General features: G+C 40.6%; 1 protein-coding gene across 1 annotated transcript in view; it reads right to left on the reverse strand.

Annotated features, from left to right (window-relative positions):
• The window catches only part of KCNQ1 (potassium voltage-gated channel subfamily Q member 1), a 360,358-nt gene extending 342,221 nt beyond the window's left edge, over positions 1–18,137 (reverse strand). Inside the window, exon 1 of the mRNA XM_076344173.1 lies at positions 17,798–18,137. Coding sequence (XP_076200288.1) covers positions 17,798–18,114 — 317 coding nt within the window. The 5' untranslated portion in view covers positions 18,115–18,137. The remainder of the gene's footprint in view (positions 1–17,797) is intronic.
• Positions 18,138–23,968: the final 5,831 nt, after the last annotated feature.

The raw sequence follows: 23,968 nt of genomic DNA on the forward strand, positions 1-23,968 counted from the left end.
TTCCCATTGCTGCTTTTTCTAATCTAATACACAACTGCTCTCCCAAGAGTCCAAAGAAGTTGAGACACGTACAAACACACAAGGAGAAACAAAAATGCTGAAGGAAAAAGAATTTCAAATTAAGACAGATATACATACAAAGAAAGGAAATAGAGAAATTATGTGCGTGTGCTACTTCAAATACCAGACATCGAAACAGCACATTAACAGGCATACACATTTGTAGGAGAGGTAATGGCATCTATTCTCTACATGTACATGTGTGGCACCAAAATAAAGATGCCCTTGTTATCACCTCTTTTAGGTGCCAACAGGACTGTTCTACACGTTATTTTCTTCCCCTTCCCCAGTTCATCTACATGTCTTTTGGGAATAGACAGTTGCAAAGAAATTGCCCATCAAAACAACCAGCTTCCTTGACCATCTCAACAAAAAGGATGAAGCATTAAATGCAAACAGCCACACTCACACTCCTAGAATTGGTTATTTCTGGTCATCTCATTTAAAGACTTTCAAAGCTACTACAGAGTGAATGAACGCAGTTCTCATTTCAAGTCAGTGAGGGACGTTCCAACATATCTTCCCTAGCCATGTGTGAAAATCCCACCTACATACCACACTGATTACTCTGGGACACAGCTGCTATTTAAGGGGTAAGGCTGAGATCAGAGAAGTGGCTTCCACTGCAGCTACTCCTGATTAACTAACTGCTGTCAGTCTGCTCCTTGTCAGCCGCCATAAAGTACACAGTTTTTTCATATCAGCTTCTTTTTTGAAAGTTGCAGTTCCAGAGTAATTTTCAAACTAAAATCCAAGGAGTTTTCTTATTATTATTTTGTTTAGAAGTAGCTCAGATGCACTTCTAATTGCATTTAAAATGCTGGCTTGGCATTTCAAAAACCTGCACATCTACCAGTTTCTAGTGATCCATTTGTAGACCCATGTGGAATTTGATGCCTGCTCAAATCCAGCAAGCTTACTTCAAAAAAAAAAAAAAGTAAAGACACTCTCACGGGCAAAACCATCTACGAACATCGATGCTACTGTTCAAAGTGACTTTATCTTTGGCCCAGTTCCCTAAAGGTGGCATGAATTTTGGTTTTAAGTGTGTGGCATGAATATAGGACCATTCAGTGAACATTAACTTTGAAGTTCCTATTTGTACATAAATGCTTATCATTAATGCAATGTTTAAAAATGCAATCTAAAAAGATTAGGTAATACAGAACTTAGTTTCAGCAGCAATGCCAAGTAATTACAATATAGGAGCATCTGTTTTTTTCCTAGTTAAATACATTTAGCTAGGAAAGAAGTTCAAAAAAGCAACTGTCTAAAATTCAACATCTTAACATTGCAGTATGCACCTCCAGTCAATCTTTTCTTAAGACACCATTTTGCACTTCTTTACTTGTTGAATTCAGTTGTTCAACCTGAGTTCTTCCTGAAAATAATGTATTTCTGTTGAATTTAATTTTACATTCAGCAGAATATTACTTGTCAGAAACATCTCTCTAACACACAGTGTAAAACAGAATTGCTAATACCAGATAGCATTAAACAAACGGCAACTCTCCACTGCCCAGTAATTAAAACTGATAAGAAGCCTGTGTTCTTCCGTGTTCTTCAGGACTTCTTTTCAAGTCTAACAGTAAGCTCTGGAACTGCCAGCCACTGAAGGTTTTTATGACTTTGCTTTTTATGAATGCACAACCTAACAGGAGATAAGCACTTTTGTGCGCTTGGCTGGTGTTTGCCTATGATCAAGACTGTTGACTGGGGGTTTATTGCTGTGAAAGATGCCAACAGCACCCCAAGGACAGACTGGGACATTCCAGCACTTGTCAGAGAGGTGCCAATTTGCCCCTAAATCAAACACCACTGTGATTTCAGAGCCACAGCAGTGCTGATAACAGCTTTAGACTTGGATGGCAGGGGAGAGAGCAGTCAGATTGTGTTATTTGCTACAACTAGAAGAAACAGCCTACAACTTCACTTTAACTTGTGGGTCAGGGAGGAAGAAGGATCAAACCTTATCTATGATACAGTTGTCGGTCACTCCCTGCTGCCACTGCATTAACACATATCGTGGGGTACTGAAAGCAAAGTGCTCTAAGGTACTAGTGCAGTATCAGAGCAGGGTAAACTCAGAAGTACAGACTGGCTACCTATTTGTATTGTCACTCTACCTTAGAGCCATGAATATTGCCACAGAACTAGATGCTATAAAGACATCCAAGTTGTGAAGATCCCTGCCCTAGAAGATTATGCTATAGTACCCAGCGGCAATGTCCACCCAGTTAGGTGTAGTCATTACCTCTGGCAGGCTCAGGGCAAACTTTGGTCCCAACACCAGCTAGAATTGTTAGTGTCTACCTATGCTAATAAGCCCTGCCTCTCAGAGGCTTTGCTAGCCCAGGCGCAACCCTACACTGTTGCAGCTGTCTAGCTTTTGGGCCAGAACCAACTCACACCCTGCCAGTTGGGCACAAGTGCAGGGTTTGCATACATGTTCCCTCTACCGTTATGCTTAACACAGCTTTATCCAGCCTGATCTAGGAGTCACAGCTCAATTATAATCCACATTTACGTCCAGGAGAGCAGTGGAGATGCTTACATCTTTTAAAACCATCTGGAGTAGTATCAAATTTCTTAGAGATATGAAGTGGAGAGAATGCTACAGCCAGTAAATGTCATTGTTTCATTCAGGTCCATGGAGTGTTGATAGAGCTAGTCTCTTCCTCTCCTCTTCTGTAAACAAAGTGATATGAAGCAGCCAGTAAAGCTGTCTCAGAGGAGTTGCAAGGAAGAAGTAAATTTATAGGCAGTCCTTATTCCTTAGTGTCTAGGCTATTTTTCTCCATTTCATTCCATGTATTCATACTTATTTCAGCTCATTAATATAAAGAAGTCACATTTACACTTTGGGAATGAAAGCGTACATTGTCTGGCTTTCCCATGGCTATTTATCTTCCTTGCATTGCAATAGCAACACCTTCCCTAAAAGTATTCTGTAAAAACCACTTCATTTTTCCCTACATTTACCATAAGATAAACAGAAGAACAGGGAAAAGTGAAGAAACTATTTTCACCACCATGGCCTCTCCTAACTATATAGGGAAACCACTTATTCAAAGCAAAGCTCAATTACTAAATATGTTTTAAAAGACATGCCCTGCAATACCAGTTTTATTTTACAAGGTAGGTGCTAATCTCAGTGGTGCAGCCAAATTTTATTTTGGTTAATCCTTTGCTGCCTATTACCCCACTTTACTCCAATTGATTTGATTTCTGCGTTCAGTTCCTGTCCTAAACTCGCACAATTTTCCCATGGCTGTGGTATTCCACAGCCATTGGTGGCTAAAATTCAGCAGAATACAAAGTCTCTTCTACACACCTCATGGCTCGAACGTTTGGGAGGGGTGGGAGGGTGGGAAGCAGGCAAAAAGAGGTACTATAGAAAAAGGGCAATGACAATGTAGTCTGCTTAACTAACACATGTGGGGGAGAGAGAGAAAGACTGCAATTCCAATGAACACACAGAGCACTTCATTTTAGCAACCAGACAGAAGCATCATCAGACTACACTTGTTATAGGGGGCAGAGGAAACCAAAGATACACATGGCTGTTATTTTCCTAACATCGCAAGACTGCTTTTCTTCCTTCCTTCTGAAACTGCATTTGTCCTGAAGGCAGGTGCAACCAGTACACCTCACAGCTAGTGGCACTTGATGGATTCGATCAAGCTCCCTATTACTGAGTTTTGGATCATTAAGTAAACAACTTTAAATGAAGGTGTATTGATTCTTTTTTTTTCCTCTAAACAGGTGGCAATTGAAACATGAGGAGCTCATAAAAATATCCCTTTTAACAGAGGAAATATAATTGATAAAAACAAACAGGAGGCATGACTAAATAATTGCTTAAGTATTTAAGATCAGTTGAACTACCACCAAACAGGGTAAAACTTGAGTTTAATCTTATGCTTTGAGTTCCCATTTGTAGAAAAAGACAAGAATGATGGCCTCAATCTCCATTATAACGATTTTTGCAAAGTGCTTGGTAACACTCTAAGAGTTATGTACACATATGTGCACATATAAACACAGAATCTGGAACATCACGTAGCTTACTGCACATCAGAGATTTACCTGACAAAGAACCAGAACAAAAATCCATTGTTATTTCTTGATTCAGCTATGGCAACAGACTTTTTTCTTTTATTAAGTATCTGGATGACATTTTTGCCTTCACCTCCCTAAGTTTTCATTGATAAAATTAGCAATTCAACGTAGGCAAGCACTAGTTAAAAACATCTGTAAAATTTCAGTGTGAGGAGGAGGAATTACAAAGTTAAAATCCAATTAATACTCTATTTTTTTTTAAATCAGAACAAAAAAATTACTTAAAAAAATACTTAGAACATGTATTTGTGGATTTTTTTCCCCAAAAAAATTTACACAGAAAAGAGGTTACTAAGCAGTAAGCAGAGCTCTTAGAAATGCATAAATTACATGTACAATCCATCCACTGTAGATGTACAGGCACCCCACCATAAGCTGAGTAACACTGCAGCTTTGTGATATTTGGCAAGTGAGCCCATGTGGTGTTCCCTCTACTCAGGACACAAGTATATCTGATGAAAGGTTTATCTTTCCTTTCAACTCCCTATCAAATACAGAATTCAGTGCAAACAAATTCTTTTGGGAAAGAGAGTGGACACAGTGAAATTTCAGCATCTCGGAAGTCTTCAGCTGACAGTAGATAACGTTATTACCCATTGTTAGAAATGGTTCTCGATAAACACTTTCAACTAGCAACTTTCACATACTGAGTCCTACCCATAGGCAAAACTCAGAGTCCTTCAGACCAACAATAACCACAGAACCACTCAGTGAAGTACCACACAAGCTCTAAACATAGGTGCAACAGCACAGAACTTAATAAAGGTAAGGACACTACTTCAGGTCACCATTTGACAGGTCACAAAAAAGGAGACATTAAGATAATTAGGTATGTTGAATTCTGGTGAATTTTGACAACAGAAGGATACTTCATTTCTGCAGACTTGTGAAAGACCTTAACATACTGCATTAACTCAGACCCTACAGAGAGATTACTATGTTCTTCGATCTCTTTCAGCTTCACACAAACAACCTTGAGGATTATTGAGAAGGCCTGAGTTTATCTGCCATGGAGCATCATACAAGTGCATGCCACCACATATCTGTGACAACCAGGCAGTACCTGGTTAAAGCAACTCCTGCACATAGGTACATCTCAGCTGGAGAAGGACCAACCACTAGTGAGTCAAAGGTCATGTCAATTAACCCTAGTGACTGAGCAAGAGACAGAGTGATTTTGTCACCTGTTCACCTATTACAATGCAACTCTTGATGCTGGGTAACCTGTCTTGATGATCCCTTTAACCAGCTGAATTTCAGGGACACAATTGCTACTGTTAATACCTTAGAGGTGGCTCATGGACTAACGGAAAGCCTAAAAGAGCCTCATAAAAATAGTCACATGCCATGATGAAACAAGTACAGCTCACAAAATAATCTTCTGGTAAAATGAGACTCAAAGGCTGAGAGACACAGAATGCCCTTCTTACAGATTTTCAAGGGCACAGCTATCACCCATCACTTGTGGATGAGATCATTCAGCTCTGTTAAGTCCTAGATGGGTTGACACCTCCTTTCATGCTGAAACTAGAAAGTTCTTGCAACAAAACCCATCAACCCTGAGATACAGGAAAATCTATTCAACGGCGTACTCAGTTGTGAGTCTATCTATCTCTTACAGAGAGGGGTACCAGAAAAGGGATGGGAGTAAACACAGCACATGGGAGAGGGGGGAAGGGGGGAGGGGAGCACTTTGGAGAATGACAGAAATGAAGGAAATTATTTCTGGTAACTCTATCCAAGATCCAGGCATCTGATATTTGCTATCAAGGATAATAAACTAGGCTATTCTCAAAAAGATGGAAAACTACTTTGGGATGGGAAACAACCAAAGTAGAAAACAGTAGTGAACAATGTAGACCCAACTTCATGCATGCTACCAGATGGAAGATATCTCTAACAATCAAGATGCTCTCTAAACTTCCCCATAGTGAGACCGAGGTATAGATCCACTTCTCACAAGATAGCCAAAGCATGCAAGGTCTTTGCTTCAGCAACAAAGCTGTCACTGCTAAGGATTATGATGCCAAGAGAGTAAACAGAAAGGAGACATTTCCTTTGAAACCCTGATACAACTGTCACTTTTCTTAGCTATGTGAGAAGAGCCCCCCACCCACCACAACCTGCTAGATCTCCATGAGCCACTCACTGTTAAATCAGCCTGTAAATTCAGAAATGTTGGATTCAACTAACAATCTACGATACGTAATATTTAATCCCAAAGATCTTTGCCAGTTTCAACAGCAAGACAGAAGAACCTGGATGGGAAAGGAGTGGTTCTTGTTACCACAGCAGCAATGCATTGAAGTCTTAAAATTTGACTCCATCTTGCCGTAAGCGCATTGGAAGGATCAATAGAGGAAGTACCTAAACAACACATATCCTTTGTGTATCCATGCAGCTAAAGCCCCAAGAGTCAAAGGAATCTGGCCATCGCAGGTAGCGCAAAGGCCAGAAGATTACCTGCAGAGATGCCATCAACAGCAGAGAAGGCGGCATGCTTAACAAACCCATTCTCAAAAAACTCATAGCAGGTTTTGGACTGAGCTAACATGAAAGGAGCAAAGGTACTTCAGGGGAAGAAACAGAAAGGCTGGGGACAGAGAGAGTGCCAACCCTCCACCTTACACACACACATGCCAAATGCAGGAGAACTCAAGTGCTGCAAGGTTAAGAAATTGCCCAGCTCCCAGGATCTGCACATATTCCTTTCACAGTGTGAATGCAGAATCCTGGACACCTGTCCCACAGCACGTTAATTACACCTAGATGAACCCTGATAAATATTCGTCTAGCCTGCGCTTAAAGCCTTCCAGGGAGGAGATTCTACAGCCTTTCCAGGCAATGCAGTTCATTGCTCCACTATCCCTCCCATGCAACAGGAGAAATTCAGAGTATGCTTTAAAGACCATTGCTTCTTATCCAATTCATCTAAACATGAAGAACAGATCTTTTTCCTCCTACCTAGGGCAGTCTTTTTTTGAAGACTTCCAGTCACCCACCTTCCATTCTCCCACTGTTGTTCTTTATGCTAAGCTATCTTTCCTTAGATCACAGTATCAGGTTTTCTAGTCCTTGGGTGGCTCTTATTCTCCCCCAGATGTTTTTTTTTTCAGTTGGTCTACACCCTTGCTGAAATACAGTACTCACAGTTTCCATTTCCTATCCACACAGTACCAATTGCATCAACAAACCATGTTCATAAGCAAACAAGGGAAGTATCAAGAATCTGATAAAAGATATATATGGCAACATCTGGTTTTTCTCTAGCCACCAACCCTTTTATTCCATCACAGTCTGAAATTAAATTGACAGATTATTGGATTTTGACCAATCCATGTTGACTGCTAACATATATTGTATAAACTAACAGACTGATTTCCTCCAAGTGCTTAGAAATAGTTTGATTACTTGCTAGGTAGTTTCCAGCAGAATCCCTCAAGAGAAGAATCACGTGGCACTTTGCATACATTATTTCAATAATGACAAACACAAACCACATGCAGGTTTCCTGAAATGAACACCGTTTGTTTGAAGAGAAAGGCATTTGATATGAAACTTTCCTCAGAAAAAGGAGACCACCTCAGCAGAGGCTAACAGCTAGTATCAAAACCTGCTTGAACACTATCTATACTATTTTATATAAGAGATATAAGCTAGTGTCCCTTTACTCTAACAGATACTATCCACTGAAAATTTCTAGATATCATGCTCGTCTCATAGTACATCACATTTTCGCACAGTCTGCTCAATTTCTCAGTCTCATTTTACAGTGAGACTTGATGAATGTATGTTTTATATTAAAACCACCCAAAAAAACCTGGCACAGACATCATCAAGAGATAACCTCAGTGTTTGACAATCAGAGTGCAACAAGCAATTCACATGCCCAAGAAGGCCTAGCATTAACACAGTACAGCTACAGCCATGCATTTGCTGCAAAACCTGCAGAATCTGAAAGCCTTGTTTTCTCCCTCATCCTTGTAGCATTTTTCTCATTTTTATGGTTCAAATACATAGTTGTCCAAATAAGGTCATGTCATAATAGTAAAAAAGAGCTGTCTTGAATGAACAGAACTACAAAGGCGTACAACCAACATGACCGTGTAAGACTTAGATGTCTGTGCCTGTCATACTTTACATACTGTTGAAACAGGGAGCCCAGACTGTTTAGCACAGGGATGCTGGATGACCTGTTGACATAGACAACATCGTGAGCAGGTTTATTTTGTGTGAAGTGCTGAGATAATCCATTATAAATACTTTCTGGGTCACAGATAAGATAACAGCATACAATCACATGAAGTTTACTCACACTACAGATAAAGCAATACACATTTATTTACTCATTGTCAGGTTTGACGGCATTTCGGTGTCTTCTAAGACAGGAGTGAAAAACAAACAAATCAAATAATCTCAACTAGATCTACTTAGGAAGAATATTAGGAAAAAAAAATTAAGAACTATTTGCCAAAGTTTGTAAAGGACAGATAAAGCCTTTGTTCTACAGAATACAAACACCACTGATTCTTAACACGATCAGTACAGGGCGTTCTCTTATTCTGAAGCCACAGGATGGAAGATCTTTCCTCTGGTATCTGTCCCCTATCTCCATTTCCCTGCACAGGTAATTGGGCAGAGGCATTTGAAGGGTGTAAGAATGAGATTAGCAGCAGCAACTATTTCCTGCATCCATTCTCCTTTGCTCTACTTGTCAACATCCTTACTGGAGATGAGGCACCTTTACTTCAGCTCTTATTTGGACTGTGGTACTCTCGAGGGTTATTGTGAAAAAGTAGAGTCTAGCCAATTCCAGCCCATTTTCAGACGATGCGGTTTCACTGGGAAGGGGATAGCTGCTGCAGGAACAAACATTCTTTCAAGGTAATTCCTTACTTTGCAGAAGGAAGATACTTTCACTACAAAGACTGCAGTCTTTGTTGTACTAGGGATGAGCAAGGGTTCTGTAATCTTTGCCACCAGTACCATGCCTCTGCTATTTAACCTAGTGTCTTTGGAGAGAATCCAGGGAAGTAACCTGATGGACAATTTACATTCTGTTCTCGAACTGTGACCCACTTTTCTTCCCTATCCAACCCATATAAAATGATGTAATATTAACACTGCAATGAAAAATATTGTTAAAAATTGAAAAAAGTTAAATGTATCCCCAAGGCTTCAGGGAGTACATTTGCAGTGGAGACTGGTGACTTCTGAGCACTGGAGTTATACATATCCAAGCTAGCGCAATCTTCTTGTGCCAGTTCAAGACTGCTGCCAGACAGTGAGCAGCTTATTGCAAGTGTGACCACTCTTTGGTCTAAACAGAGGGGACACGTCTGTGTTCTTGCCCAGTCTAGAACACATGCAAGTAGGGAAGGACAGAGGGAGGACCATTTATTTTTAGAAATCTACAACAAAAATACTAGTGAGATGGTGAAAAACCTGGGTGTATATGTTACGTAATTTAACATATTTACTAAGAGACAACAGCCATATGGACAAAGTAAAAGTTCATACAGAATTAGCACCGTAAGATGCTTAGTCTCTCAGAAAAAAATACCTTATTCTAAATAAAATAATTTTAACTGAGTTCTACGCATCCTGTGAACATTTTCTGGCAAGTAATTTTAATTCCTCTAATTTTGGAGATGTGTATACAAGATTTTGTCTTTACTAGTTGGTCCTTACCTTTTATCTTTACTAGTTGCTCCCACTGGAAAGTAAATATCTATTTGCATAGTGAAGTTAAACACATGATGATAATTTCTTGCAGAATCTAAACAGATATCACTTCAACAAATGTATTATAGTTTCCTATTATTGTAAAAGAAAATGTATTCTCTATTTTTTTCCAGGGTGTGTTAGAGTAAAGCTAACAGATGATAAACAAGAGCACAACCTGTTAGGATAAACAAAGATAAAGATTTTCTATTATTTCAAGATACTCGTTCACTGAGAATGGTATATTTCTCATTTGCAGTAAGCACTAGTCAAGTTATATAACAAAGCATTTACTTTTTAAATAACCACAGCAGAAAGCGGCATGCAAAAGAAAAGGGATTTTATAGTTAGGAGTAAAACCTTTCAGTTTTCTACCACAAATATAACAAAATCGTATTGTTAAACGACATATCCTAAGTCCATTGGCATTAGCAAGATGTGTGAGATTTATGTTCCTATTGAAAACTTTAATATGAAATTCAAAGATCAAGATCAATATTTGCAGAAGCAGAAGAAACTTAAAAGGATGCAGAAACCCTGTCCTAGGTTTATTTCGGCTTTGGTTAACATTTTTCATAAAAATATTAAAGCATCACATTGATTGTGAAGAACATATGAGAAAAACTAAAAAGACCTACTCTAGGCACATTGCTAGGAACATCTAAAGGCCACCTAACAATTTCAGTATAATTTCTTGTTTTCGGTAGTTTATAGCTTTCAAAAGGATAAAATTCCAAGGCTGCAGTTTTAGTGCTTGATGTATTCCTTGCATAAAGTCCCACACACAGACACATTCTTCTCTTAAACTCAAAAAGGATTCAGCCAGTTTTGAGAAAATGTGTGTTCATTAACTTACACCACTGGCAGTTCTGACATTAAAGCAGTTCAGAGTAAAAACTTGCTTTTGTCATAGTGGTTGTCCTAAGCTTTAAGAAATCATTGGCTTCCCCTATGCCTGCCTATTTTTATTGTAATTTTTCCAGGTTCTAAGTTTTCTGTTGTAAAGCGTGGGTGTTAAGGGAGGAAACTGCCATTTAAGAACTGTGGGACAGTACTTTTGGTTTTTGTGGGGTTTTGTTGTTGTTGTTTTGGGTTTGTTTTTTAAAAAAAAACAAACAAACAACTACTTGCACTATACCTACACACTTACCCAGGCCCTGCTTTGCACTCTGTGCAATTTCTTACAGCTCCTTGAACACAGATAACAGCTGTTACTTTACTATTCTGTACCACAAAGTGGGGAAAAGAGGAAGATGAAAATCCATGTGTCCTCAAAAACTGATCATACCAGACAACGGAAGAGTTCACATTAAGCACCTCTCTAGTCCTCCAGGTGCGCACAAACTGGTGGGCAAGGAAAACTACTTGATCTAGAGCAGCTTTAGAATTTCCTATTGAGGGAAAAAGAAAACCGAAAACAAAAAATCACTCTCTAAAAACATACGGTAAAATTAATATTAAGTTTGACTACTAAAGCATTGAACACTCCCTCTGTTATTTAAAAAAATATATATATACACACACACATATCTATATATCTATCTTTCTGGTAGGAGGTAAAACACAGTAGCTACTATCATAGTAGAAGCTTACAAATACACATGCTCTCCCATTATCATTACTGGTATTATAATGGTTCTCACAGGCCATTATGCCAGATGAAGCATGACTGTATGAGGAGAGCTAGTACCTTACCTAAAAACTTACTAATCTACACATTCTTCTTCTGTAACTCAGCCTACCCATCAGGCTTATTTGCAACTGGCAACTTTCCAACACATTTGAAACTTGTGTTGGACCTCTTGGTGGCAGGCAGAAAACACCTTGCCCCCAACAAGACACTATTTTCCATCTGGAACTGAACGAGCAAGTGTTCACAGCTTTTGTGTTCAGCCACTAATGCACATTAAACAATCTATTAACACACAAAATTAATGAGGTACTACCAAGTTTAAAGTCAGCAAAGCACTGTGCCTGTGCATAGCTCCCTACAGCATATGTTGGCATTGTTGTTTGTAATACATCCAGCGCTCAGGCATTTGGAGCTCAGCCTAATTAGTTCACTGCAATTGAATCTCAACTCTAGCCTTGATTCAGCTGCAATGAAAGTTTTGAAAGAGGCCTATCTACACAGCCTTGCACATTTTTTCCCTGGCACTTGAAGAGCCAGGGCAAGAAAGTGTGCCAGAATTGCCCAACCAACCATTTGACAGATATACAGAAATGTGAATACTGCACTTACTGTTTTTCTTAAGATCATTCATGTGCAACTTTTAAAGGTAGAATAATTCTTTTCCTGGAGGAAAGCAAACACCAGAGAAGGACTTGAAATGTTATACTGGAAGGATGATAGGAAAAGAGAAAAGGTCTACCCCCAGGAAAGCCTGCCCAAATTTAATACATTTATAACTTCTATGTGTGCATTCCACAGAGTTGTTCCTCCACTGCACACAACCTGTCTCCATTGAGCATTAGTGTTCAGAAGTTTACAGCCTTCTGCTTCCATCAGTTTCTTGAAAACCTAAACATCAGTACAATTACAGTCTTTTTTGCCCCCACAGAACTCCCTCCCCTCACACAGCTCCTTTTAAAATAGAAGTAATAATCTGAAAGTCTGACTCCAAGCCACAGAAATCTCTAAACATCCCAATATTCATGTCCAAAACATAGTACTTTATATGTTTTGCCCCTTTTTTCACTCAGTTTACTCAGTCTGAAAGAAAACTTGGTCATGTGTGAGCACATGCACACACTAATTATTTTATGGATCTTTTTCCCTCCTCACAGTTTACACACCAAGTATGAACCAGTAGGTTTGGAAGTATGTTTGCAGTACATTTGGAAACATGACAAAAATGGGATTTTAAGTTGGAGTTATGCTTCTTCCTCACAGTACTGTATATAAACAGCACTATATAAACACTGTATTGCCTTTAATAATTGATTACTGTAAGTCGTGATACACATGCAGCTGGAATATTCTATCTACCCTTGCTTCTTATCTTTGCACGCATACACATACAGCCACGCTTCTGAGAGCTTGCCTGTTTCAAGAGACCAGTCTCCCAAATCTCAACCACTGGCCAGTCCAAGCTTATGTAAACATCTTCGGATTCGAACAAACTCAATGACAATCATTGCTGATTAAACCAAACGTATACAAAAGCAAAGTAAATTGAACCAGGTACACACATGCAAAGATAAGATAGAAGCTGATTATCTTGCATGGCAACAAAAAGTCTGCCATACCAGAACAGACCAATGGTCCATCAGTTTCCAAATTGTTCTTTCTGGTAATGGCCAACACTTCAAAGAACATGGGGAGTCAACATGGAGTGTAGGTTGCCAGAAGTCATTATTTGCCATACTGAGAAAAAGAGAAATCACCAGAAAGCTCACAACTTAAGTTTCTTCAGGCACATTTTAAGATATTTTAAATTACTTAGAGAGGGTGAGAAGAAGCTCTTCCCTCATGCACTTAAATCTAAAATAATTTTTTAAAATATCTGAAGACCTCACTTATTCTTTACAGTCATTTCCAACACTGGGACAGAGTCTCAGGATTTCAGCAGGCCACTATGAGGACAGAATTTAAGCTTCTTTTGTCCCTCCACTTCTCTTCACGTAGCCTGAAAACTTGATTCGTTAAGGCCACAGAACATTTCACCTCTCAAAGCCACTATCTCAAGGTGTACTACTATGATAAGTGTGATAAGATGCCCTAGCTCTGAAGGTCATTGAGAACAGTGGCACTCAGTCATTTCCTCACCTCTGACAGACAAGGGGCGTTTGGTGGCTCTGGCAGGACCTTACCATACATGCAGCCATACAACAGGGCAAGCTCTTCCTTGCAAAATCCAAGTTTCCAAGCAACCACCAGTTGTGTTTGCAGAAGCCACCCATGTAAGTCTTCAGCTATTGAGCACAATTTACTTGCACTGGTAGAATTAAGTGTATGTATACTTATATACTTCATATATTTAAATGAAATTTAATACAACAACAAACCAAGTCACGTAGCTGAAATGAAAGTTTCTATCATCTCCACTAGTACTTTTAGGCAGGTTTTTTGGGTGGTACATCAATAGTGAATTCCCCTTTCCTTCTCCCCATAGAGACTATTTCCACAGCCTATAAAAATCTAGTATAAATGAGGTACAATAATTCATTTCTTATTCTGCTCACTTGAGATATTTCTGCTCTTTGGTCTGAGCAAATAAGACAAATCTTAGAAAAGACCTGTGCATAGTTCAATTGATTTAATCAGTGACTGTGATCTCCAATTATCCTGGAAGATTAAAAACATCAACAAGAAAGAAAGAATATACATTTTGCATCTTGGAAAATAGGTATTTCACTCACCTTTTGAAAGAAATAACAATTTAGAAGTAAACAGGTCATTGGCCTGATGTAGTACAGCAACCCTCTATTGCTGTACAAGATAACCAGATTCCACCGTTTAGATCGGGGGTACACAAGGGGCTTTGCTGCACACCAAAACATACAGCAACCTAAACAATATGAAACAAACATACCAACATAGAATCTGTGGATTAAAGCTTGGTGTTCAACTTGCCTTTTCTAAACATTATAATATAAAACTGAGGAAAATCAGTTCTGAATATCAGTTCTTAGCTATTAGTATTCTAGATACCACTGACTAAGATTCCTGAGCAGGAAAAGGGTGTGACAGGCAATCAGTAGATGTAGCTCTTATCACTTGATAAACAGTGTTTCAACAACCAGCCAGAGATACAGGTCCAGAACAAGTTACATTGATTATTCCAGGAGTTGTTTCTAAATTTAATCATTTCAGCATATAATTAAGAACACAGCCACACACTCCGCACAACACAGAACAGTGCAATAAATAGAAAATGAAGAAGCCCGCAGTGCTCGTTGCTCCCATCTTTGGGCTAGATCTTGGCCAGGACCCTCTACTCAGCTTTGGACTTTATGCCCTGATTTAACACCACTCCTGTTCCCTTTCCTTCCCCTCTGAACTTTTAAGATAGCGACCGAGACCTCCCAGGCAGCTGAAAGCCCCCAGAATAAAGCAGGAGGTAGCCAGCAGAGGGAGTCACAAAGAGGCAACAGGCAAATGACATCAGTCTCTTAAGCTCATTTTGGCAGGAGAGACAACCACCAGGGTCTTTGCAGATCACAAGGTAAAACCCAGCTTAGCTCTCTATGAATGTCTGTTTGCATGCTGACAACAAAATAATCAAGTTACTTCCTCCAGTGGGAGAGAAGTGCATGCGTGACGGGTGTGTGTGTGTGTGTTATAATTGAGTCCTTTTTAGCTCTGCAGCTCTGCAGCTCTGCATGACTTGTAACCAACTGCTTGAAAAAAAGCTAGCAAACCAAGTGCAAAAATCAGGTCCCATGCCGCCTCCAGAGTAGAGAGACTGAGACACAACAGCTTCTCTGGATCACACAAACTGTCTACCTTGTCAGTTGATTTTAGTAACAAACTTCTGCTTTGTAGCAACTATTAATCTATGAATACTCAGCATCTGGCTGGCAGGGGCTGTACTCAAAGAGAGCATTCATTGGTGCAGCAGAAAGCAAGCATCCCAGGAAGTTGCTTTGGGAGCTCAGAAAGCAAGAGAGTCAGAGAGGTATAGACCAAAGATCAGTAACCTAAAATGTTATTTAACGGGCATAAAAAGTGCAGGCTTATCTACCACATAAATAAGGAGAAGCTGGGATGGCTGAGGACAGTACAGACTCAATTCCCTCTGCTGGTGGAAATCAGAGTGAGGCTGCCTAAAAATACACACATGGTACTCGTAGATTGTCTTTCAAGAAACATATGAGGGTGTTAATAACCTCTTCCATCTCTTCGGAGTCCTGAGAGAAGGAATTTGCACAATGCTTAGTTGGAGACTTGAGAATATTTACTGCCGCTGTCATTCACCATCGCATCAGAAGAGCTCTTCTGGAAAGAGGGGAAACGCTGGGACTAATGCTTACACCACGGATAAGCATGTATTGGGGGGAGAGACAGCCAATGACTTCCCATACATATTACAATCTTTTTCCTAAAGTAGAATTACAAAATCTTAATTCTTGCACAGATAGGATTAATCCACACTGCTAATACTTGCAAAAAAAAAAAAGTTAACATTCAGGCTAGAATCTTAGGTAGATAAAGGAATCTAACAGGTTTTTTTCAGGATTCTCCTAGGCCCACTGTTAAGGTTTAGAGAAGATTAGTTAAGATATTGAACACAATTTACTGTCACTTCTATACATTATTTGAGACACCTGAAAGAGGTCAGAAATCATAAAAGATGGCTGCCTAAACTCCTTTTTAGAGAGAAAAAAAAAAGGAACTCCTATTCCTGAAAGTGTTTTACGTTGTTCAAGCACAACTGTTAGACACTTCATAATTATGGCCATTGACTGTTTTGTCATCTAATGGCATTATCATAACGCTAAAGAGAGTGGAGCACACAATTATCTCAGCAGCTGCACACAGTCATCTCCCAATTAAATACATTCAGATGACAGCTGTTTTCCCACCACTAAAATGAAGTTGATACCACTTACCAGACTACCTAAAGACTCCAGAATCCTCAAATGTGGAATATAAGCACACAATCCTGAATTGACTTAAAATAATACTTAGAAATAGAATTTAAAATCAAAATACAATAATTAGATCATAAACCCTGATTTTTATCAGTCTTTTATCTTAGGATTTTGACCATAAAATGTCTTTACCTCCAGCTGTTGTAGTAAGCATGTATATATGTAGCATATATATACATATATGTGTGTTTGTGCATGCATACAATAAGCAGAAACCACAATTCTGCCTGACCTTATTACCTACATTTAACATATGCAAATTGCTCAAGGGTCATGCAAGCCTTCCGCAACATCTCAATTAAAAAGCACTGATTTCTCACAGAGGCACTTGTTGAGATCCTTGTGCACCACAGACCTACCACGCGCTGGCTCAGGGTGGACACTGTGCTCCATAGTGAATATTATACCCAAAGCAGTTTTCAACTTGCCTGCAGCTACGCGCCTTTAACATCCTCCAAACATCGTCATCCTCCTTCCTATCTAAAAATAACAGCAATGGCATTCATACCCGATAGGACAAGGAGTTAGAGCAAGGGGCAATAAAAGAGGCAAGGAAAAGGAGCGTCACCTGTCTCTCATCCTCCTCCAACAGGGCTGCAACACTGATAACACACCTATCCAGTCAGAAACAGATGCTGTGCAGTAAGCTGGAAAATCAGGAGTCGATGCATTAAAAATTACTAAAGAATGGACGACACTGTTACCAACTTCATTTCCACGCTCAGAATGAACAATTTATTTCAACTCCCAGAGAATCTTTCTGAAGAAAATTGCCGGAAGCCAGCTCCTACTCTATCTAATAGGTATACCTAAGAGCTCCTGAATTGAAATACAACATTACTGTTTAAAATAAGAGAAACTTTCCCCCAGAGTGTGACTTTTGTTTGTTTTGCTTCCCATCTGTGAAAAAAAATCCACCTCAGAAGACTGTATCTGCAAGACACTCAAGCCTTGAGCACCGGGCTGGTCTGGAAAGCTCCGCGACTGAGGGGACAGCCAGGGCTGCCGCTTTCCCGCCTCCGCGGCGAGGACGAGCCCTGTGAAGGGAGGCGGGGAAGGGGCACGGCGGCAGTGCGGGAGCGGTCACCTCACGCTTCAGGGACGGCGGGCAGGTGCGAGGGGCAGCCCTGACAGCCCCTCGCACCGATAGCCGCGCCGGGAGACGGTTTCCCCGCTCCGGGCAGCCGCGGCTCGGCGCGGGCAGCGGGGCCGCCGCGGCTGACAGGACAAGCCGCTGTAACGGGAGCCCGGCGCGGAGCAGGTGGGCCCGGTGGGCGGCGGGCCGGGTACTCACACGGTGAAGTGGTACACGAAGCACTTCCAGCCCGTGGGCCGCTCCAAGAAGTTGTAGACCCTGCCCTGGACACTGCTGCGGCTCAGCAGGGGCTTGCGGAGGCTGTAGATGGAGACGCGGGGGTCGAGGCTGACGGGGGGCCGCGGGCAGTCGGTGTTCACCACCACCACCTCGCTCCTCAGGCGCAGCGGCCGCTCCGGCTCCGGGCTGCAGCCCGCCGGCGGCTGCCCGCCTTGGGCGGCGGAGAGCGGGGCGTAGTGGGCGTTGGGAGTGCTCTCGGCCAGCTCCAGCGCCGAGGGCTTCTTGCCGGGCGTCATGCTGCCTTTCCTGGGCAGCGACAGCCGGCCCAGGCTCCGGCTTTTCTGCTCGCCCGGGGGGGAGCTGGAGGACATGGCTGGGGCAGCTTGGGGAGGCCGGGCGGCGCGGCGGTGTCGGGGCTGCGCTACCCCAGGGAGCTGCCGGACTCCCTCTCCCGCCGCCGCCGCTGGCCCGGCCCCCTCGGGGGCGGCTCCTGGCCGGGAAAGGTGAGGGGAAGCCGCGGCGGGGGCGGGCTCGGCCCGGCCTGCGGACCCGGTGCCGCCCGCCGGGAGGCGCTGCACGGCGGCCCCGGGCCGGCGGGGCTGGAGCTACGTTAGCTCAGCGAGGGAGCCGGGGCGTCCCCTCAGCCTCGCCCCTGACACGCCCTCTAAGGGCTGCACCTGCCCAAGGGCCCTGCCCGCAAGCCCTGGAGGACACGGGCCGGGCAGCGAGCCTTGTAGACGTCTGGACCCCCTCTCCATGTCAGGCCACTCTCCTCATGCTGACCTCGACCTGTTTCACCTGTCCCCTTGTCACTGACATGCCTGTGTGGAGGTGGCCTCTTACCTTTGCGAGGCTCAGCACGCTGCAGGAGGTTATAGTGTAGGGACCAGGGAGAAGCCTGCCAGCTCCTCAGAAGCCCAGCAGCCTTTCCCACCTTCTCAGTCCACTCGGCATCTGTGGGGACAAAGTGCTCCAGTAAGTGTTTCCCAGGCCTGTGGCCTGTTGGTGGCTTGAGCTCCTGGGGTACAACCCCTTACCCCAGAGCCTTCAGGACCTGCTGCTCTGTCCATTTTTGCAGAATTTCAGCGTCTGGGAGCAGCAGAGCTCTGCCGGACTTGGGATCCTCCAGGAGGCTCTTTTTAATACGAGTAACAAGAATAAGGGCCTGACCTACAGGCCTTGCAGTTCCTGGTGTTACTGTAACATAAGGGAGCAAGTAGCTGAGTAATTGGGCAAATTGTAGAACACAATAAACACAGTTCTGCAGACTTATATCCTCTACAAGTTTGGTCTCTCACCAACACCAAAACCACTGTCTTTGTGGAAGACAATGTGTTTGGCCATTAATAACAGGTTGTTTTGAGGGCTTGGATAACTTCCCTGTGTAGTGGAGTAAGTTATGACTTACTTAACTGTGGTGTGAATCGATTTGTCATGGTAATAAGAGCCTTTTTTGCACCAATTAGTTAACAATTTCTATTCCCAGAGTGAAAGAGGAGGGTGCTTTTTGATCTGGAGTGCTGGGGTTTTTTCCTTCTAGCCCAAAATAGAACAGAACTAGTAAGAGCTATGTTGAGTTCATGGTTGATGCTGGTATTCGGACAAGAATGTTGCGGGAAGATAAGGTGCTAAATAAAGTTAAACAAAAACAACCCTGCTAATTGCACTTCCATTCAAATGTCAGGCTGCACATATGGTAGGGGAACTGGGCAAGATCCTTCACTAGTGTAAACAAGCAAGACTGTAGGCTCTTGTAAAGTACTAATTTACACCCGTGAAGGATCTGGCTCCTTCTTAGGAATACAAAAACAGAAGTGTTAAAAAGAGAATATGCAAAACTTGTTTCTAAACCAACAATGTACTAACCAGGCTTTTCCCCCCTCCAGCAGAGCAAGAACAACAAACTAGCTTAATAAAAACAGCATTTCAAAGGAAACTTTTCCTGCATCTGGTCAAAATAGAGCCAGGTTTCTCTATTTTGAGAAATTGTTCTTTCTTGCAATAAGCCTGCAAGAAAAATGACTAATGGAAGAAAAAATGTCATTGCTACCCTTGAAGGCTCATTGTTTGAGGACTAGCCTGGTAAAGTCTTGATATTAAAGTTAACAAATGTGTTTCTTCATGTAAGTCTTCCACTTTATTTTAAAGACCAACATATTGTCTGGGTTATACAGGACCTTATCCTGGAGCCAGCTGCAAAACATAATTTACAGAGTTCAGCAAAACAAGATATTGTACGTTCATATGTACATTATGCTGTTCTTCAAAAACCATTTTCAAAATCTTTAAGAAATATTGTGGCATTATGTTGTTATTTATCCATAGATTAACAAAACAGAGAATAGAAACCCCAATATATCTGAACCTTAGAAAATGGAATTTCTGTGTTACTTATGAAATTTCCTTCCAAAACAAAAGTTAGAGAGGTATTATGTACTTAAATAGCTAAGCAGGGAAGAAAATTGTTAAGAACTAAATTTGATCCTCAGTGTTCAATAAGAAACTGTTCAAAGTTTGTTTCAATAATTTTCTTACTGCAAAACAAGAAAGTCTCAAATATATCCCATAGCCTAATATATTGAACTGTTTTTCAGGTCAGAAATATTTTCATAAGATTTTGGTTTGGACCTCTAATGTTGTCTAAGTCTTTCAAAGAATCATCACAAATAAAGGAATTTTTAAATATTTAAAATTAGTATTTAAGCAATATCTAAACATCTTTTCCCTGGCATCAAGGAATTAATAAAAATCCACTTTTTTTAATGTGTTACTGATGGATGATGACGTTTCTTTTGTATAGTAAAAATCATTTTGTTAGATGATTCCCAGCTAGTTCATGTTACTGAATGCTAAAACATCTGTCTGGCATAGGTGAAGGCAAGAGGATACTCAAATAAAAGTGTCAAATGGATGACTACTTAGTGATGAGAATCCAGGGAATAGTTATCTTAATATATATTAAAGTTACCAAAACTGTAACTGTGTTATAATTTGCAACATTTTCAAGATTAATACTTTAACATGGTAATGGCTATTCCATGTGGAATTGATACCAATTCCAATATGTATTGGATATGTATTGGATACCAATATCAATTGGTATTAGATCATTGGTATCCAATTGATACCAATACCAATGAAGCTGATGGTAAAGCTCCCAATTCTAATAATTTAATCGGAGCAGGACTGGTAAAGCATTTCTGAAAATCCCACCATTGGGCTATAGTAGATCAGAAATGTTTGTACCAACCTGGGGCTGTGTTTCTGTTTTCCTGCACCAAATTATGACCGATATTATGCACGCATTGTCAGATATGCTCATTATATGCTACATTTTCACTTTGTGCCTGCCATAGCACCATGTATCATACTGCTAAATCACTGCTGAATGTTTACAAGCTGGAATTGCTGCAGCCAGTTATAAAGAGACACCTTGATCTTTTATGTGATTACTTCCCTGTGGAAGCTAAGACTCAAACAAACAGTAAGTATCTGAGTGTTCTCTGTCTTCTGAAAGCCTTTAACACTCACGTTGCAATTACAGGTTGCACCAGTTCTCCACTGGCATGGAAATCATCTTGTTTGCTGTTAGATTACTTTGGGAGATGGGTTTTGTTTGTTTTGTTTTTTAAATGCCATTTTCCATTTCTGCCCAGCTATAGTAGGGGACATATTAAAGAACTTTTTTCAAGGAGAGGAAGGAGAGAGTTGTTTTGTCTTAGTTTTTGGATTCTTTTTCTTGAAATAGAGCAAATATTTTGTTGTATTCCATTTCCTGGAGAATCCACAGTTTAATCAAGTCAGTAGATCATTTTAAATACACAGCCAGTGATGAAGGTAAACGCGACTCAGTACTGAACTGAGAATAAAGTCCTAGATTGTTTATTTACTTTCATATAGCAATAATTGTATGACAATAACTTTTGAAATATTCTCTATCAATTAAAAAATTCTGTTCACAGAGGTATGTCATTAAAATTAGTATTTAATTAAAATTATTAAAAGCTGCAAAACAACTAGAGTACCTAGAACTCAGACACAAAGAAAAGCTTGAAAACGCAACAGTAACATGTTGAACAAATAAACCTCAGCCTTATGATTCAAAGCAGAGGCAAGGAAAGTGGAAAGAGATAAAAGAGTTTGCTTCATTTTTTAAATCCTGGGAAGACTATGGCTTAGTCATTTCAGTGGGGAGATGGGGAGATACATATACGTTTTCATTCCTTCATCAAGTTGCAATTAAGAACAGTTTTCTGAGTACCTGTACACATTTTTCATTGGACACCTTGGTAATCTTATTTACCATTCTTTTTAATTGATCACAATCTATTAATATACAACTGGTATGCTTTTATGCCAGCTTAACTTTAGGTTTTAAATTTAAGCAAAATCTTTGTTACAGGCTCTTGAATACATTCATGCTTCTTGCGTATAAATCTAGCAGATTTTCCCCGATGACAGGCATTGCTAGTCAAACAACCTAGGTAGCACACCAGTATAAACTCCAGGTATGGAGAGCGTAAGTCATTTGAAACAGCAGTATGCCCCAAAAGCCTGACCATTAAGATAAAATTCCTATAATGTGCAGTAATAACTTTGTCCTTCTCCACCAGTGCCTTGTGGTTCCATAGCTGTATGGCTAGGGAGAATCCTCAGGTTAGTTCAGCTCACTTTTTCCTTCAAGTGAATTTATTCCAGCTTCCTTGATCAGGAAGGTCCACAGTTACTGTGTCATTGTTCTACCTGCAATTTAGGCATCTATTAACCATTGCTGTCTAGGCTTTCTCTGAGTCAACAAAAGCAGTAGCATCATCAAGAAGTACCAGGGTAAGAATGTCTAGGGAAGGCGACATTCTTTGCCATTCATTTGAAAAGCACCACAGTACAGTGCTGGTAATTAGGACAAGTGCTGCACAGAAAGACACAGATGTTCATCTTTAAGAATTACAGAGATTGCAGCAGCCTAGTCAACGGGCAAATATGTATGTCCCGGACCATACGCTCATAAATTGTTTCTTGAAAACCGGACAATACAGCCTCGTCTATTCTGAAATGCTGCCTTCAGTGGCAAATTCACTATGTACAGACAGAATAGGACTTGGAAAAACAAAAAGAAACCCATGTTCCTCCTCTTGAAACAAATTAACAAAGCAGGAGCAACCTAACAAGTTAGCAGTTGATGAGTCATAAGTCAGAGACCACATTAATGAATGACTTCATAAAAAGACTAATCACTGTCAAAAAAGACACACTTTTGAAAGGTGTTTATGCAGCCTGCTCTTCTATCAGTCTCTTTCGGGACAAATGGGGCAGACAGAAAACAGCAGATAACTTTCTATTCAGAAAGTTTAAACTGGCTTTTAATTCTCTCCCCTCTTTGTTGTTGGGTTATTTTTAACTGTGGATGCAGTAAGTTTAGGAATCTGGTCGGTAGAGAAAAGTAACGTTGCAGAAGATAGTAGCGTGCAACAGATATCTGGAGTTTGGAGGCTATCCAGTCCAGCAGCTGACAATCCTGATTAACATTATCTGTTTGAATGCTATCTTACTGCATGGTTTATAATCTCTTTTTACATTGTTTCATAGTTTTTTAAAGCATATTGGTGCTGTTCTAAGAAAGAATATTACTGTCTACCAATGCTCAGGTTTTAAGTCCTAAAGCAAAGTTTCAAGAAAGGTTCTGAGCATATATTTAGACTTACGGCACACAAACCATTTTTTTGTTTTGTTTTCATGTGTTCGAAGTTATGCATATGTTTAAATGCTTAACTGCTCTGCAACTTAAATTTGAACCTTGCAAGGTGAAACAAAAAAAAGATATTTGCTATTTGTCCATAGGATTAGTCCTGCTGTTTACAACAATATTTCTATTCTTTGTCTTCAACAAAAGCATCCAAAAAACCCCTTCCAAGTAAGACTGAGCAAGTGTATATCTGCAACAATACTTGGTAGACTCTTAATTTTTCGTGTTAATGAACATTCATTTATATGATAGGCCAGTACCAGCCAACTGGAATTTTGGTTTACATCAATAAAGATCCAAATTTTTTCTACAATGTTAGCCTGTTTTATTTGCTATTGTTGCTGGTCGACCAAAAGCTTCCACATATAAGTGATTCTGAAGAATTCAGGTCCTAAATGTTTACTTGT

This window comes from Aptenodytes patagonicus, chromosome 7 (assembly GCF_965638725.1).
Source record: "Aptenodytes patagonicus chromosome 7, bAptPat1.pri.cur, whole genome shotgun sequence".
Classification (NCBI taxonomy): domain Eukaryota; kingdom Metazoa; phylum Chordata; class Aves; order Sphenisciformes; family Spheniscidae; genus Aptenodytes; species Aptenodytes patagonicus.